The sequence below is a fragment of the Rhododendron vialii genome, chromosome 10a (assembly GCF_030253575.1).
Source record: "Rhododendron vialii isolate Sample 1 chromosome 10a, ASM3025357v1".
In the NCBI taxonomy this organism is placed as follows: domain Eukaryota; kingdom Viridiplantae; phylum Streptophyta; class Magnoliopsida; order Ericales; family Ericaceae; genus Rhododendron; species Rhododendron vialii.
Window position 1 is genome coordinate 923,046 of NC_080566.1, and position 15,958 is coordinate 939,003.

At 39.9% G+C, this 15,958-nt stretch overlaps 2 protein-coding genes across 2 annotated transcripts; both read right to left on the bottom strand.

Annotated features, from left to right (window-relative positions):
- Positions 1–314: 314 nt before the first annotated feature.
- Positions 315–3,828, bottom strand: LOC131304402 (receptor-like protein EIX2). Its single transcript, XM_058331626.1, has one exon. It carries the CDS (start codon positions 3,683–3,685, stop codon positions 434–436), a length of 3,252 nt encoding a protein of 1,083 aa, XP_058187609.1. The 5' UTR covers positions 3,686–3,828; the 3' UTR covers positions 315–433.
- Positions 3,829–7,979: 4,151 nt separating this feature from the next.
- LOC131304408 (receptor-like protein EIX2) lies at positions 7,980–13,224 on the bottom strand. The gene has a single exon (XM_058331635.1). It carries the CDS (start codon positions 11,308–11,310, stop codon positions 8,419–8,421), a length of 2,892 nt encoding a protein of 963 aa, XP_058187618.1. The 5' UTR covers positions 11,311–13,224; the 3' UTR covers positions 7,980–8,418.
- Positions 13,225–15,958: the final 2,734 nt, after the last annotated feature.

The following is a 15,958-nucleotide window of genomic DNA, read 5'->3' on the forward strand; positions in this document are numbered from 1 at the left end:
AGGAACTCTCAAAGTATGAGTGAGTATCTCATAACCTTTTTTGACAAAAAAAAAAAAGGCTTATAAAAGACCCCTTACAATGAGCAACTATACTTTCAGCTCTTAGTTCGTATTCCATCAAAAATGTCAGGGAAAAGTGCGTAACTCACCAAAAGAGAATCTCCAAGGAGACCAAAAACAATTCCTATATATGCTTAATTACATGTTGGTTATGTTCCTTTGGCTTGGGTTGCGATTGCGGTGTGGCGCGGAAACCTTCAAACAGAAAGTTAAAACAACATCAAGTGGCAACCAACTCCCGGAAACTAAAATTGGAAATGAAGATAGTTTTATTCATAATTGGATGCAGTAATTCCATGAAATGAAGATACATATCTTCATAATCTTATTGCAAGATACAAATACAAGGTGGTATCCATACCACTGTTGCAGTCTAACAACATTTACCATATCTGATCATACAAAGTCTGGTCCAAACATTATCCAGGAATCGAAAATATGCATGTCTCCATGACTTGATGAAGAATATGGGACCACAAACACCCCAAAAACCTGCAGCAAATCCAATAGCCATCAACACGTAGAACCAATCCACTCCAGATCCATCACCTGTATCATCTCCTTCGTTTTCTGCACCCGGTGTAGGTTTGCCACGATCGACGCTACAATTCTTTGTGAGTGGAAGCCCACAAAGCTTGTTGCCGACAAAGCTGGAAGCACTGAAACTCTGAAGTTGGGTGCTTGATGGAATTCGACCTGACAAGTTATTAAAAGACAGATCCAAGTAACTTAAAAAAGTCAGGCTTGATATGCTTGCAGGAATTTCACCATAGAGTTGGTTTCTGGATAAATCAAGAGCTCCAAGCAACCCCATGCTACCAATCTTCTTTGGAATCACACCACTCAAATGATTTCTGGACATATTCAGCGAAATCAATCCCACAAGACTTGTTAGTTCCTTGGGAATCCTTCCAGTAAAATTGTTGTCCGAAAGGTCCATGATTGCTACAAGTGCCAGAATCTTATCATATCGGTACATGTTTCCTTTCATCATCAAAAGTTCACTCTCCATGTAACCATCAATACTGAAGCCACGGCTGTAAGTATAATAGATAGGACCGCTGGAGTTCAGTTTCACTGCCATGGCAGTGAAATTATTGATGCACTGTGGTATTGCTCCGGAGAAAATGTTTTGCGCAAGATCCAAGACTTGAAGAGAGGCGAGACAACAAAGCTCTGGAGGTATCACGCCCTTCATCTTATTCGAGCGAAGGGTGAGAATCCTCAAACTTGAAAGGCTTTCCCCCATCCATGTTGGTATGCTTCCAGTGAAATCATTCTCACTGAGGTCAAGCACCACTAAATCCGTGCAGTTCTGCAAAGACCATGTAATTTCTCCCGAGAGATGGTTATTACGCAAGTGCAACGATGCCAATGAAACCAATTGCCCCATGGAGCTTGGGATATTTCCTGTGAAGTTGTTGTTTCCCAGCTCTAGGACGCGTAGTGATGGCCAACTCATCCAACAGTCAGGAATTTCACCCGAGAGTAGGTTTTCACCCAGATGAAGAACCGTGGAAAATGTTGTGACGTTCACACATAGGAAGTCCGAGATACCCCCAGAAAATGAATTGTTCGAAAGATCCAGCTCAACAATGGAGGATATGGAGGAGATATGGGGTAACGAACCATTCAAATGGTTGGAATTCAAGTAAATCTGGGCTCTACCACTTGGCATACCAATATATGCAATCTCGCCATAGATTTGGTTGTGAGAGACATTTAGAAAATAAAGTAGAGAAGACATGTTCCATAACCAACTTGGAATTCTGTCTGATATTCCAGTATTGGATATGTCAAGGGAATCAAGACTCTTTTGTGATTTAAGCCATGCGGGAAACTTCGGGCCCAAATGCCATGATGCAAGTTCTAGGTATTCAAGTTGAAATGGAGGGATCCAATCGGGACTCACTTTTAGAGTCAACCGGTTTCCAGGGGCACGGAAAATCTTGAGATTTACAAGATTGGTGAAATGAACTTCAGACACCATGCCTTCCAAGAAATTATTACGCATGTTAAGCACACCCAACTTTGAAAGATGTCCAAGACTTTCGGGAAGAGTTCCATTTAATTGATTTCCATCAAGAATTAGTGTTTCCAAGTGTTTCAATCTTCCTATAGTCCCTGGAATAGGACCACCAACAAGATTATTCTCTAGATTAAGCTCTCGTACATTTTCAAATTGCCCAAATTCATCAGGTATTTTACCAGAAAGTTGATTCTCCTGCAAGAACAATGTCTCCAAGGCATATGAGGAGCATTTTGATGAACTTTTAAACAATTCTCCCCCAATTTTGTTGTTTGATATATCAATAAAGCTCAAATTGCAAAGATTTCCTATTGAGTTAGGTAGCCTTCCCCCAAGTTTGTTAAATGATAGGTCCAGAGTGACAACAGAGGCTAGGTTTCCAATGGTATTCGGTAGCTCGCCTTCAAGTTCATTATTGGACAGGAAGAGGGTAACAATAGAAGTGAGGTTTCCAATCTCATGTGATATTCCACCTTTTAAATCATTGGCGGACATGTCAAGGTACTCAAGATGACTAAAACTATACAGCCAACTCGGCACTCTACATTTGAGGACATTGTGAGATAGATCAAGATATCTGAGGCTGGTCATGTTTGGATTTAGAACAACTGGAAAGGGACCTTCAAAAGCATTGTTCAGGTTAAGACGAACGAGACTGCTCATCCTAAACAAAGAAGCAGGTAAAGATTTAAACTTGTTGTGAGAAACATCAAGGCTCACGAGAGAAGTTAGGTTCCACGAACCTTCAGGTATTCGACCCACGAAAGCACACGAAACTAGATCAAGTGAAATGAGGTTACTAAGACTAAAGATCCACCTAGGCATCACAGAGTGAAAGAAGTTACTCGAAAGATCGAGCACAACAAGAGAGGTAAAATTAACACTAGGGAGAGGAGGAATGTGATCAAGTCTGCAATCAACAAGGTGTAACTCTACTAAAGAAGGGAGCTTGTTAATTACCTGTAGCCAGTCGGGCGCCTTGGTTAGGTCCACACGACTTAAGTCAAGGTGTTCCAAATGGGAAAGATGAGGAAGCCATTGAAGGCCGCCACCCTTGACATCCAACTCATAATTTCCTCCGAGGCATAGAAAGCGCAAGGTCGACGCATTTCCAAGTTGACGGGGGATAGTTCCCCCGAATCTTGCATTAGACAGGTTAAGATATTCAAGATTTGCCAAAGATCCGATAAAGGATGGAACTGGCATTCCTCCGAAGTTGTTTCGACTGAGATCCAGATAATGAAGTTGCTTCAAACTCAACAAGGAAGGATTTATTTCACCTCCCAAAGTCGAGTTATCGTTCTCAAACCCATCACTACCCGGGATTTGATTCCGAAGGTGGAGCTCGAGGACATGGCCAGTTGTGTTGTCACACACCACTCCTGCCCAGTACCTGCAGCAGTCATGTTTGACCTCCCAAGAAGAGAGTCGCTCCGAAGGGTCTTTTAGGTGTTGTTTGAAGATTAGGAGAGCTCGTTTCTCGCTCTCCAAGCAAAGTGCGTTGACATGGCTTCCATTGCAGAAGCTAAAATCAATGGCTAATATGTTAAGATAGCCAAGAACAAGAAATGCCACAGTTTTCATAGACGTATTCATAGTTTTGCAAAAATTAGTGACCAGTTGTTGAGATCGGTAAGATAAACATTCACTCAAGGTCGCATGGTTGGTCCCTTTCTCTTTCCTTTTGTACACTTGCAAACTTTCCTGGAAATGTCACTTGTTCGGATTTTCTTTGGGTTGAAAGGCCAATTTCTAAAAGTCTTCGATAATGAGTGACCTTGACTTTGAATGACAATAATTCGACATGACCATATAGGAGTACTTATCCTATCCTATCACGTGGTTTTGTTTTGCTTGCCGTTTCAATAATGTTTCATTTGGGTTTGCTTTTGGACCTATTCTAGTTGAGTCGGCCTTATTCGTTAAAGGGTTTCAAAATTTTTGGGCACAGTCTACACTAAATTTTTTTTATATGTCTCTCTTCAGTCATTACTTTCAAAAATTTCCCTCAAAACCCAAACCAATAAGGCGGCAAAATGAACACAATGAGTCAAGGACAAAGAATAGGGATAGTAAACTGGGTAAAAGGAGCCAATGTCAAAAAGAGCCTGCCACCTACTCGTCAAAAGGAGCCAATGTCACCAAAAGCATTGCTCCAGAAAGGTCAGTCATGATCTATGTTCGCAGCATTCCAAAAGCATTATTGTAATTGATTAGCCCATTTCAGAAACCTTTTTAAAAAATAAACAGCTTATTTTACATTTTTAAATTAAAAAATAATGTAAATGAAAAATATATTTTCAATTTTTTTTGCATCGTATAAAAGATCTCGATGAGTTCTTTCAAACAAGATCCATATTGCATATTATTATATTTCAATAAGTCCATAATATTTGAACTTGAAATTGCCTTCTTAAAAAATAAAGACTTTTTTCGCGTTCTGGAACGGGCGTTAACTCAAGGGCCAAATTGTCTCAATTTTTTTTTTTATCCGCAAATTGTCTCACAATTGATGGCATTCTCTTCCCATATTAGACTTTTTCTAAAACCAATATGTTCGGACGAATTTCCAGCCCTTTTAGATTGACGGATTTGGTAAAAATGGAAAAAAAATAAAAAAAAAAGGTTTGAATTTCTTGCCAAATCACTCATTTGAAATGGTTATCTTGGTGCGAACAATAAGTGTAGAACCGCAAGCACTTTGACACACCAACTCTCACGCATTGACTAAATGCCGTTCCTCTTAACAGAATTAGACGTAATTAGAAATTGCCAAGCAAATGGATGTGTAGAGAGTAGAGACAGAGCAAGGACCAATATCAGAGGAACAAATGTACCCAAGAAATCAGCAAACTTCTTGTTGCATATTTGATTGAGAAATGATAGTAGTTATGCCATTACGCTCAACTAAATCTCATATCTCTTGACTATTCGCGTGTCGATCTCACACATATCAAATAATGTCCCAAATCGGGTCCGAGATCCAATTCTATCGCACCATGGAATATGCATGTTGGAGAGAGAGAGATGCATTCACATTCACTTTACTACAGTATTAAGCACCACGAGGTGTCGCTGAATGAAATCACTCACATCTAGCAAGCATATTGTCTGCCATTGAAACATTTGAAACCAACCCATCTCTTTGCCCCGTTGGAACCTGATAACCCGATCCATTAGCCTACAGTCCACCCCACCACCATAACACAGCAAAACCAACATTTCCCAACATATAATTAACTAATACTCCACAAATAACTATTTACATATTTCCCTGGGTTACTTATACCACCTTGTTCTCTAATTCTCTTTATCCTGTTTGGAAACTAAACATGTGTCTACATGAATTTGCTAACATGCCTACAATTATACTAGATACTTTCTGCATGATGCAATGGACTTTATCCCGATTTCGAATGGGTTTCCTCGTTAGTGTACACCGGTAAAACAATTGTTGTGGTTTCTTAAGTTCTGTCCATGGACTCACCCATTGGGATATCTCTCTCACAGTCACTGCCCCGCCAGTAAAATGTACCCGATTTGTTCCGTTCGTGTCAATTCAACACCTTTAGAGAGAGAACTTGGGGCTAAACCATACCAACTAAAACAGCTTCACATCACGGAGTCGTAGACCACACACAGTCCGCATTGATTAATATACGTGCATGCTCATCATCCGCGCGACCTCTTCTTGACCTTACAAGTCATTTCTTCCCTCTTTGAATCGGAGAAGTGACTCAAATTCACACATAACTCGGTCGATCCTCTATTCGACTTATTCTCCTCTCTCTATTCAACTCATACATAACTGTTTACGTACATGAGTCTAAGTTTCCTTACGTTTTTTTAACATGAGAAACAAAGACCACTTTAAACGCAACAAGTGATAGTGCACTTATACTTGAACTGGGATTGTGTTTCCCTTTTGCACATTTCGTCATCCTCTTCCTCATCGTACAGGTGAAAGTTGATATATTTTTCTTGTGAGTCATTTTCTACCAATCAAGCGCCCCAATGTTGGCATGAGGAAAAATAGAAGCTTTGAACGACTTCTAAACTAAATATGAGCGCAATCGTACAAATAGGAACTCTTAAAGTATGAGTGAGTATCTCATAACCTTCTTTCGCAAAAAAGCTTACAAGAGTATGTACACCAACTAGAGCAAAAATAGCTAATGAAAAAGGTACAAATACTTACTGATATTCGTTTGAGTTGATTTTTTGCATGTACCATTAAAAACATGTTTTATACAAGTTGAACGGCTCCGATTATTAGTGTGGGGCTCTAAACTATGAGGTCCGCACCGTAAAAAAGTAAGGGATCCCTTACTGGAAGGGATATATAGCCTATTGGAAACTAGTAAGGAAAAATAATACTTTTGTGTAAAAGAAACAGAGAACAGATTATAAACCAAGTAAAGAACCTGCTTTTAATGACCAAATGTAGCAATGTGTGTGTGTGTGTGAGATAACAGATTCAAACACTAGCAGTAAACGGTAAAATACATGAAACAATTAAACTAATCTAAGTGCAACGAGATACGGACAAGAACAATAAGAGGAGGAAATACAACTCACAGATTGCAGACACCGATGAAAAAGAAATAGATCGAGTCCAGCGATGGATCACTGTGTCCTTAAAGCAGATTACGCCCTCGCCAAGGTGCTCACGATTCTGGATGTCCCCTTCCCAGGATGCAACGATCTTTATGCACGCAAACGCAGCACTTCGAATGCGTGTGCTCTATGGATTTTTGGACGCCTGAAATGGCTGGAAACGAACTGATGCATTGTTCCACAACATGAATTGGTTCAAACAGGCATGCACTGGTTCGGTCAAACCGAACAGCCACGCACCACTTCGGTTTGGTGGAAACGAAATCAGTCTAAGTTAAACTAAATTTGGCCCAACAAGAAATAGGACTCTAGGAACCAAGTCCAATTGATTTTAATCGAAGCCCAAGCCTGAGCCGGGCCGGACGGCCGGTTCCTTCCATACCAAATGACCAACTTCGAGACCCAATTTCTTTCACATCTAAAATGGCCGATTTGTCCAAGTAACTATTCGATCAATTGTTATCTTCTAACATCAATGACTATTTTCCCAACTCGGACTCGTCCACAAGGACCACAACAAAGGTGTGGGACTCAAAGATTTTATGCCCCAAAGATTGCAAAAAAAATCTTTTCAAAGAAACCATTTTTGTAACATAGCAAGACAGACTATTTAGGTGACCAAAAAATTGGAGTTTTTATAAGGTACCGGTGTGGTAGCCATCTACAAGATCGATATATCTTTGGCTGAATTTTGGAGTCCGAGATTGAGAAAACATTTTATTTCACTATTGGTATCTCCGCATGTACGCCCCAGTCATCAGAGAACTTCGAGCATTTCCCATCTACCTGTTCATTCTGTATTTTTCCAGCTTTACCGTCGAGGCCCGATGTGATATAATAGCTTTGAAGGGTAGTAGATGGTTTTCTTCCCATCTTTGTATTTACGTGAACTAGCTGCTCTTTGTAAATGCTTACTTGTATCGCCATTTTGAATTCATTCTGTTTTGAACGTGCATGGGGTTGATTTTCCAACCATCATTACATATACTCCCTCTGTCCCTTTTTTAGAGTCCAGTATTTCATTTTGGACTGTCCCTCAATAAGTGTCCATTTTGTAAAGTTAGTGGGTAAAAGTTTGTGAATTTTTTTTTTTTTGCCTCTAAAAGTATATTCTATTTTAAAAAGTCAGTGAGTAAAAATGTAATGATGATGTAAAAAGGGAAAGTGAAGGTAAAAGTATAATGATGATATCTTTTTAATAAGTTGGAGTTACGAAGCGGGACACTTAAAGAGGGACAGAGGGAGTAGCTTTCTTCATAATTGGATGCAGTAATTCCACGAAATGAAAATACATATCTTCGTAATCTTATTACAAGAAAACAAATACAAGGTGGTATACATACCACTGTTATAGTCTAACAACATTTACCATATCTAATCATACAAAGTCTGGTCCAAACATTATCCAGGAATCGAAAATATGCATGTCTCCATGACTTGATGAAGAATATAGGACCACAAACACCCCAAAAACCTGCAGCAAATCCAATAGCCATAAGCACGTAGAACCAATCCACTCCAGATCCATCACCTGTATCATCTTCTTCGTTGTCTGTACCCGGTGTAGTTTTGCCATGATCAACGCTACAATTCTTTGTAAGTGGAAGCCCACAAAGCTTGTTGCCGACAAAGCTGGAAGCATTGAAACCCTGAAGTTGGGTACTCGATGGAATTCGACCTGACAAGTTATTAAAAGATAGATCCAAATAACTTTAAAAAGTCAGGCCTGATATGCTTGGAGGAATTTCACCATAGAGTTGGTTTCTGGATAAATCAAGAGCTCCAAGCAACCCCATGCTACCAATTTTCTTTGGAATCACACCACTCAAATGATTTCTGGACATATTCAGAGAAATCAATCCCACAAGACTTGTTAGTTCCTTGGGAATCCTTCCAGTAAAATTGTTGTCCGAAAGGTCCATGATTGCTACAAGTGACAGAATCTTGTCATATCGATACATGTTTCCTTTCATCATCAAAAGTTCATTCTCCATGTAACCATAAATACTGAAGCCACGACTGGTAGTATAGTAGATAGGACCGCTGGAATTCAATTTCACTGCCATGGCAGCAAAATTATTGATACACCGTGGTATTGCTCCGGAGAAATTGTTTTGTGCAAGATCCAAGACTTGAAGATAGACGAGACGACAAAGCTCTGGAGGTATCACGTCATTCATCTTATTGGAGCGAAGGGTGAGAATTCTCAAACTTGAAAGGCTTTCCCCCATCCATGTTGGTATGCTTCCAGTGAACTCATTCTCACTGAGGTCAAGCACCACTAAATCCGTGCAGTTCTGTAAAGACCAAGTAATTTCTCCCGATAGATGGTTATTGCGCAAGTGCAATGATGCCAATGAAATCATTTGCCCCGTGGAGTTTGGGATATTCCCTGTGAAGTTGTTGTTTCCCAGCTCTAGGACACGTAGTGATGGCCAACTCATCCAACAGTCAGGAATTTCACCTGAGAGTAGGTTTTCTCCCAGATGAAGAACCGTGGAAAATATTGTGACGTTCACACATAGGAAGTCCGAGATACCCCCAAAAAATGAATTGTTCGAAAGATCCAGCTCAAGAATGGAGGATGTGGAGGAGAGACGGGGTAACGAACCATTCAAATGGTTGGAATTCAAGTAAATCTGGTCTCTACCACTAAGCATACCAATATATGCAATCTCGCCGTAGATTTGGTTGTGAGAGACATTTAGGAAATGAAGTGCGGAAGACATGTTCCATAACCAACTTGGAATTCTGTCTGATATTCCAGTATCGGATATGTCAAGGGTGTCAAGACTCTTTTGTGATTTAAGCCATGCAGGAAACTTCGGGCCCAAATGCCATGATGCAAGTTCTAGTTGTTGAAGTTGAAATGGAGGGATCCAATCGGGACTCACTTTTAGAGTCAACCGGTTTCCAGTGGCGCGGAACATAGTGAGATTTACTAGATTGGTGAAATGAACTTCAAACACCATGCCTTCCAACAAATTATTGCGCATGTCAAGAACACTCAACTTTGAAAGATGTCCAAGACTTTCGGGAAGAGTTCCATTTAATTGATTTCCAGAAAGACCCAATGTTTCCAAGTATTTCAATCTTCCTATAGTCTCTGGAATAGGACCACCAACAAGATTATTCTCTAGATTAAGCTCTCTTACGTTTTCAAATTGCCCAAGTTCATCGGGTATTTCACCAAAAAGTTGATTCTCCTGCAAGAACAATGTCTCCAAGGCATACGAGGAGCATTTTGATGAACTTTTAAACAATTCTCCCCCAATTTTGTTGTTTGATATATCAATAAAGCTCAAATTGCAAAGATTTCCTATTGAGTTAGGTAGCCTTCCCCCAAGTTTATTCTTTGATAGGTCCAAAGTGACAACAGAGGCTAGGTTTCCAATGGTATTCGGTAGCTCGCCTTCAAGTTTGTTATATGATAGGTCCAAGGTAACAACAGAAGTGAGGTTTCCAATCTCATGTGACATTCCACCTTGTAACTCATTGTCGGACATGTCAAGGTACTCAAGTTGAGTAAAACTATACAGCCAACTCGGTACGCTACATTTGAGGAAATTGTGAGATAGATCAAGATATCTGAGACTAGTCATGTTGGGAATTAGAACAACTGGAAGGGGAGCTTCAAATGCATAGTCCAGGTTAAGACGAACGAGACTACTCATCCTAAACAAAGAAGCAGGTAAAGATTTCAACTGGTTGTAAGAGACATCAAGGGTCACGAGAGAAGTTAGGTTCCATGAACCTTCAGGTATACCCACTACAGTACATGAAGAGAGATCAAGTGAAATGAGGTTACTAAGACTAAAGATCCACCTAGGCATCACAGAGAAAAATAAGTTATCAGAAAGATCGAGCACAACAAGAGAGGTAAAATTAACACTATTGAGAGGAGGAATGTTAGGAAGTCTGCAACCAACAATGTGTAACTCTGCTAAAGAAGGGAGCTTGTTAATTACCTGTAGCCAGTTGGGCACGTTGATTAGGTCCACACTACTTAAGTCAAGGTGTTCCAAATGGGGAAGAAGAGGAAGCCACTGAAGGCCGCCACCCGTAACATCCAAGTCATAATTTCCTCTGAGACTTAGAAAACGCAAGGTCGACACATTTCCAAGTTGACGGGGGATCATTCCCCCGAATCTTGCCTCAGACAGGTTAAGATATTCAAGACTTGCCAAAGATCCCATAAAGGATGGAATCGGTATTCCTTCGAAGTCGTTTCGACTGAGATCTAGGTAACGAAGTTGCTTCAAACTCAACAAGGAAGGATTTATTTCACCTCCCAAAGTTGAGTTATCGTTCCCAAACCCATCAACACCCAGAATTTGATTTTGAAGGTGGAGCTCAAGGACATGGCCAGTTGTGTTGTCACAAACCACTCCTGCCCAGTAGTTGCAGCAGTCATGTTTGGCCTCCCAAGAAGAGAGTCGCTCCGAAGGGTCTTTTAGGTGTTGTTTGAAGATTAGGAGAGCTCGTTTCTCGCTCTCCAAGCAAAGCATGTTGACATGGCTTCCAGTGCAGAAGCTAAAATCAATGGCTAATATGGTAAGATAGCTAAGAACCAGAAATGCCACAGTTTTCATAGACGTATTCATGGTTTTGCAAAAATCAGTGGCCAGTTAGTTGAATTGAGATGTATGGATGACGATTTCGTGTCCAACCATTCACTCAAGGTCGCATGGTCAGTCTCTTTCTCTTTCCTTTTCTACACTATCAAACTTCTTTTCCTGGAAATGTCTTCCGTAACCAATCACATGCAAGGACCCACTCCCAACATTTTCCTAATTGTGAGAGTAGAATTCAGTCACTTTCCAATCCATGACGTTATTGTTGTAAACAAATCATAATCACTTGTTAAGACTTTCTTGGATGTTTTCGACTTGAGAGCTCAATTTTCTAAGTCTTCCATTCTTCCTCATTTTGTTTTGGTTGAGACTTGAGAGCTCAATTTTCTAAGTCTTCCACTCTTCCTCGTTTTGTTTGGGTTGAGACTTGAGAGCTCAATCAATTTTCTAAGTCTTCCACTCTTCCTCGTTTTGTTTGGGTTGAGACTTGAGAGCTCAATTTTCTATGTCTTCCACTCTTCCTCGTTTTCATTGGGTTGAGACTTGACCTCGGTGAATTGAAGTAGGCGTTCTGCCAATAGTTCAGCGATTAGTTGGAGCTACATTAAAGAACAACCTGGAGGAAAGTCTTTAGTTTTGGCATCAAGCAGTTGAGTTCGAGCATTGGTCTCTCCATCCAGGTGGGAAAAATTCTTCAACCAGCTTGTTTGATCTATCGGAAGAGACAGAATTCTTTGTTTGATCAATCAGAAGAGACAAAATAAGAATTCGAATGCAATTTCAGATTTTAAAGCTCAATTTTCTAAGTCTTCCACTCTTCCTTGCCCAGTGACATTGACTTTGACCATAACAATTCGACATTGACTACGACCATAAAGGAGTACTTATCCTATAGCACTATCACGCAAGGGCCACATTGTCTCCCAATTGATGGCATTCTCTTCTCATATCTCTAAAACCAATGGCCGTGTTCGGTTTGGGTTTAGTCTCACAACACTCCAAAACCATCATTCGGAAGAATTTCCAGCCCTTTTGGATTGAGGGATTTGATAAAAAAGAAAAGAAAAGAAAGAGTTTGAATTTCTTGCCAAATCACTGTTTGGAATGGGTATTTTGGTGAGAACAAAGTCTAGAAACACGGGCGCTTTCACGCACATTCACACAAACTCTCTCGCATTAAGTATGGGGCCCACAAAACCCATACTTAATGTGAGAAAATGTGTGTGAGAGTGTTTGCCGTTGTAGCATTATTGTTGGTGAGAAATGAAGAGGAAGTACAAAAGTGAGATTTTTGACTGGTTCCTTCTCTTCCTTTGAGATTTTTGAAACGGTGGGATTTGGTGGGAAAAGACTCTCATTTATAACCTCACATTTTCTGGCAATCAAAAGGGGCTTCGTCATAAATTTTTTACTAATAAGCATAAAGCATTTAGAAAACAAATCCTAAATAACCTTTCTTTGTAGACCAGGTAGCTGCAGAGCGGTTGGTTTTCTACCAAGACGCTTTCTTGACGCCCATCAAAAGAACCACGAGACGCCAATCCACGGAAAACGATACGAGACACCCGAAACAGCTCGTATACGGAACGAGGGCGACCCGTGTAAATGCACCGGTTTCTCACCCTTCCAAAGGAGCTGTTCCTGGGCAACTTGGTCAAGTTGTAACGGTGGGTCTCCCGCAATTCGGACGGAAGATTGGGGGTCTTTAAACAGAGGGCTTTGCAAAGGTTTCGCGTCAGTTCGTACTTGGCCGCGAGCAGTCTGCGTTTGTAGTCTCGTATGTTTCGCTTCTCAGAGATTTTACTCGGTTCCTTGGGGGACGGAGAAGAGTAGCGAAGGATTATTGAGGGAAATGGAATCGTGCGAGAGGGGTGGTGGTTCTGGTTTCCGGTGAGTCGATTTGCTAGAGGGGCAATGGCGGAGGCCGATCGCCGAAGAAAGCCAGCGAATGCCAGAGAGAGATGTATTTGCCAGCCTTTACCCCATTTTCCCCAAATCTGAGTAAAAATCTAATTTGTGCAGGAGTATTATTTTTAATTTTTAAAATATCCAATGACGTTATACTTAGGCCCCGCTCCAGAAACCTTCTTAAAAAATAAGCAGTTTATTTCATATTTTCAAACTCAAAAATAAAGTAAATGAAAAATAATTTTTCAAAATTTTTTGCATCGTATAAAAGATCTCATCAAGATCTTCCAAAAAAGATCCATATTGCATATTTTTAGATTTCAATAGGCCCATAATATTTGAGTTTGAAATTGCCTTCTTAAAAAATAAGGGTTTTTTTTAGGTTCCGGAACGGAGCCTTAGAGCATCTCCATTGTGATACAAAAATGCTACTTGTACAATCGTTGTGTTGATTATGTGCGTAATTCTGACCGTCCAGATGTATTTGGATGGTCTAGATTTTAAACAAACTCTTCCAAGAAAAAATCTAACTTTTATGGAAAAGAGTTTGAGTGAATCGTGATCATTTATTACAGCAATGGACGGCTAGAGATTGGTTGTGTGTTGTGTTTTACACAACCGTTATGTGTGTAGTACTTTTGATTGTAATAATAAGTAAATGTGTGTAGATAAGCAAATTTAACAATAATACTCAAAAAACACTTCACATTGTAATAAGCAAAATTATAAGGGGTGTTCCAACTTCAAAAAAAGAAGGTTTTAGAAAAATGAAGGTAATTTCAAGCCCAAAAATTATATGATCTTGTTTGATAGATTTCATTGAGATCTTTTATACGGTACAAGAAAAATCAAAAAATTATTTTTCATTTTCATTATATTTGAATTTGAAAATTGAAGAAAAAGAACTTTTTAAAAAGGAAGGTTAGTTGGAACACCACCTCATCCGCAATGGGAATAATCAAAATCGATAATCAAAATGTGTCACGTCAGCATTTGATTATCCATTTAGTTCATAATCAAACCTAACAAACTTGATCTCCACATTGGTTATTTTTGTATCCCTATAAAAAAACCCCCCACAATACGCAATGCATCTATGTCCAATTGCAAACGAGTTCCAATCGCGCATCCGACCACACCAAATTATTCGTCTCGATGAGACGATTTTAATGTGGGGTGTTTTTTAATTTTTTAGTTTTGAATTTGGTTATTGGATTTGGTTATTGAGTTTTGGTTATTAGTAAAAGTTGTTAAATTTGGTTATTCAAAAGTCAAAATTTGATGAGTTGCTAAGAGGTTGCTAAATTTGGTTATTACAATGTGAGCACTTTTTTGAGCAAACATTGCTAACTTTAGCAACCTTTTAGTTTTGATTATTACATCGTGGATGATCTAAGTCTTTTAGCAAATAACCAAATTTCACTCATTCCATAACCAAACTTAATAACTTTTGCCAATAACCAAAACTCAATAACCAAATCCAATAATCAAACTCAAAACTCAAAAACACCCTACATTGGAATCGGACTAGGGGAAGCTGCTGTGCAACTTCGTGCTGCACAGCGTGCTGCGCACCTGCTGGCGAGCCTTGCCGGCATCGGTCCGGCGATCGGAGACGTTCACCGCGTAGAGCTCATCGAGTTCCTGCGTGAGCGCCAAATATCAGCTCGATCAAATATCGATAAATGTCTCATCTGAACACGTATAACTTGAAAAAATGGATTCAGTGGTTTTGATCCAGTGTTTTGTATCCATTAGGATTTATATTTTTCAAGTTATATATATTCCGATGAGGCATTTAACAATATTTGATCAAGTTGATTTTTGGCGCACACAAAGAACTCGATGAGCTTTACGTGGTGAACGTCTCCGATCGCCGGACCGATGCCGGGGAGGCTTCCCGGAGGGTGCGCAGCACGCTGTGCAGCACGAAGCTGCACAGCAGCTTCCTCCGGTCCATTGGAATCGTCTCATTGAGACGAATAATTTGGTATGGTCGATTGCGTAATTAAAACTCGTTTGCAATTGGACATAGGTGCATTGCGTATTGTGAGTTTTTTTTTGTTAGAGATGCAAAAATAACCAATGTGAAGGTAAAGGTTGTTAAGTTTGATTATGAACTAAATGGATAATCAAATGCTGACGTGACATATTTTGATTATTCTCATTGCGAATACTCTAAAAAAAGGAACAAATTTAATTTGGGGTGGAGAGAGAGAGCGCTCAAAGTTCTGGCAACAGAAAGCTCCGACTAACAAACACAAAGCTCCGGTAACTCCAACGAAGAAAGCTCAATAGGTCAGCAGCTCAGCAACTTCGACAATAGTCGACCGGCTCCGACCAAGCTCAGCACCTATGGCCAGTCCCATCTCTCTCTCAAAAGAGCAGCTGAAAAAATAGGGAGAGATTTTGGTAATGTATTAGAGATAGTTTTTAAGATTTTTGCGCACGTTTCGAATTTGGGTCTCTTCAAATGAAAGAATTGGAAATGGTTTTATTGGAATGAGAAACGCTGAAGTGCATTTGTGTGTAGTGCAACATCGTAACCGTCCAAAAGTGTTTTCAAAGGTTCAGATTAAAAGCAAACTCTTCCCTGGAAAAATTTGTTTGAGTTTGTTTTTAATCTGAACCATTAGTTGATGAAATTGATGATTGTAAGCCGCCCTACAGGCCCACTACACACTGTGCACTACAGCACCTTTGGATCCGATCTTAAATAGAAGAATTTTGGTAAGAAAAGAGAAGAGAAAGGAATCTCATTTGGACAAAT

Coding starts and splice junctions, on each gene's coding strand:
- LOC131304408 (XM_058331635.1), bottom strand. CDS start 11,310: ATGAATACGTCTATGAAAACTGTGGCATTTCTGGTTCTTAGCTATCTT.
- LOC131304402 (XM_058331626.1), bottom strand. CDS start 3,685: ATGAATACGTCTATGAAAACTGTGGCATTTCTTGTTCTTGGCTATCTT.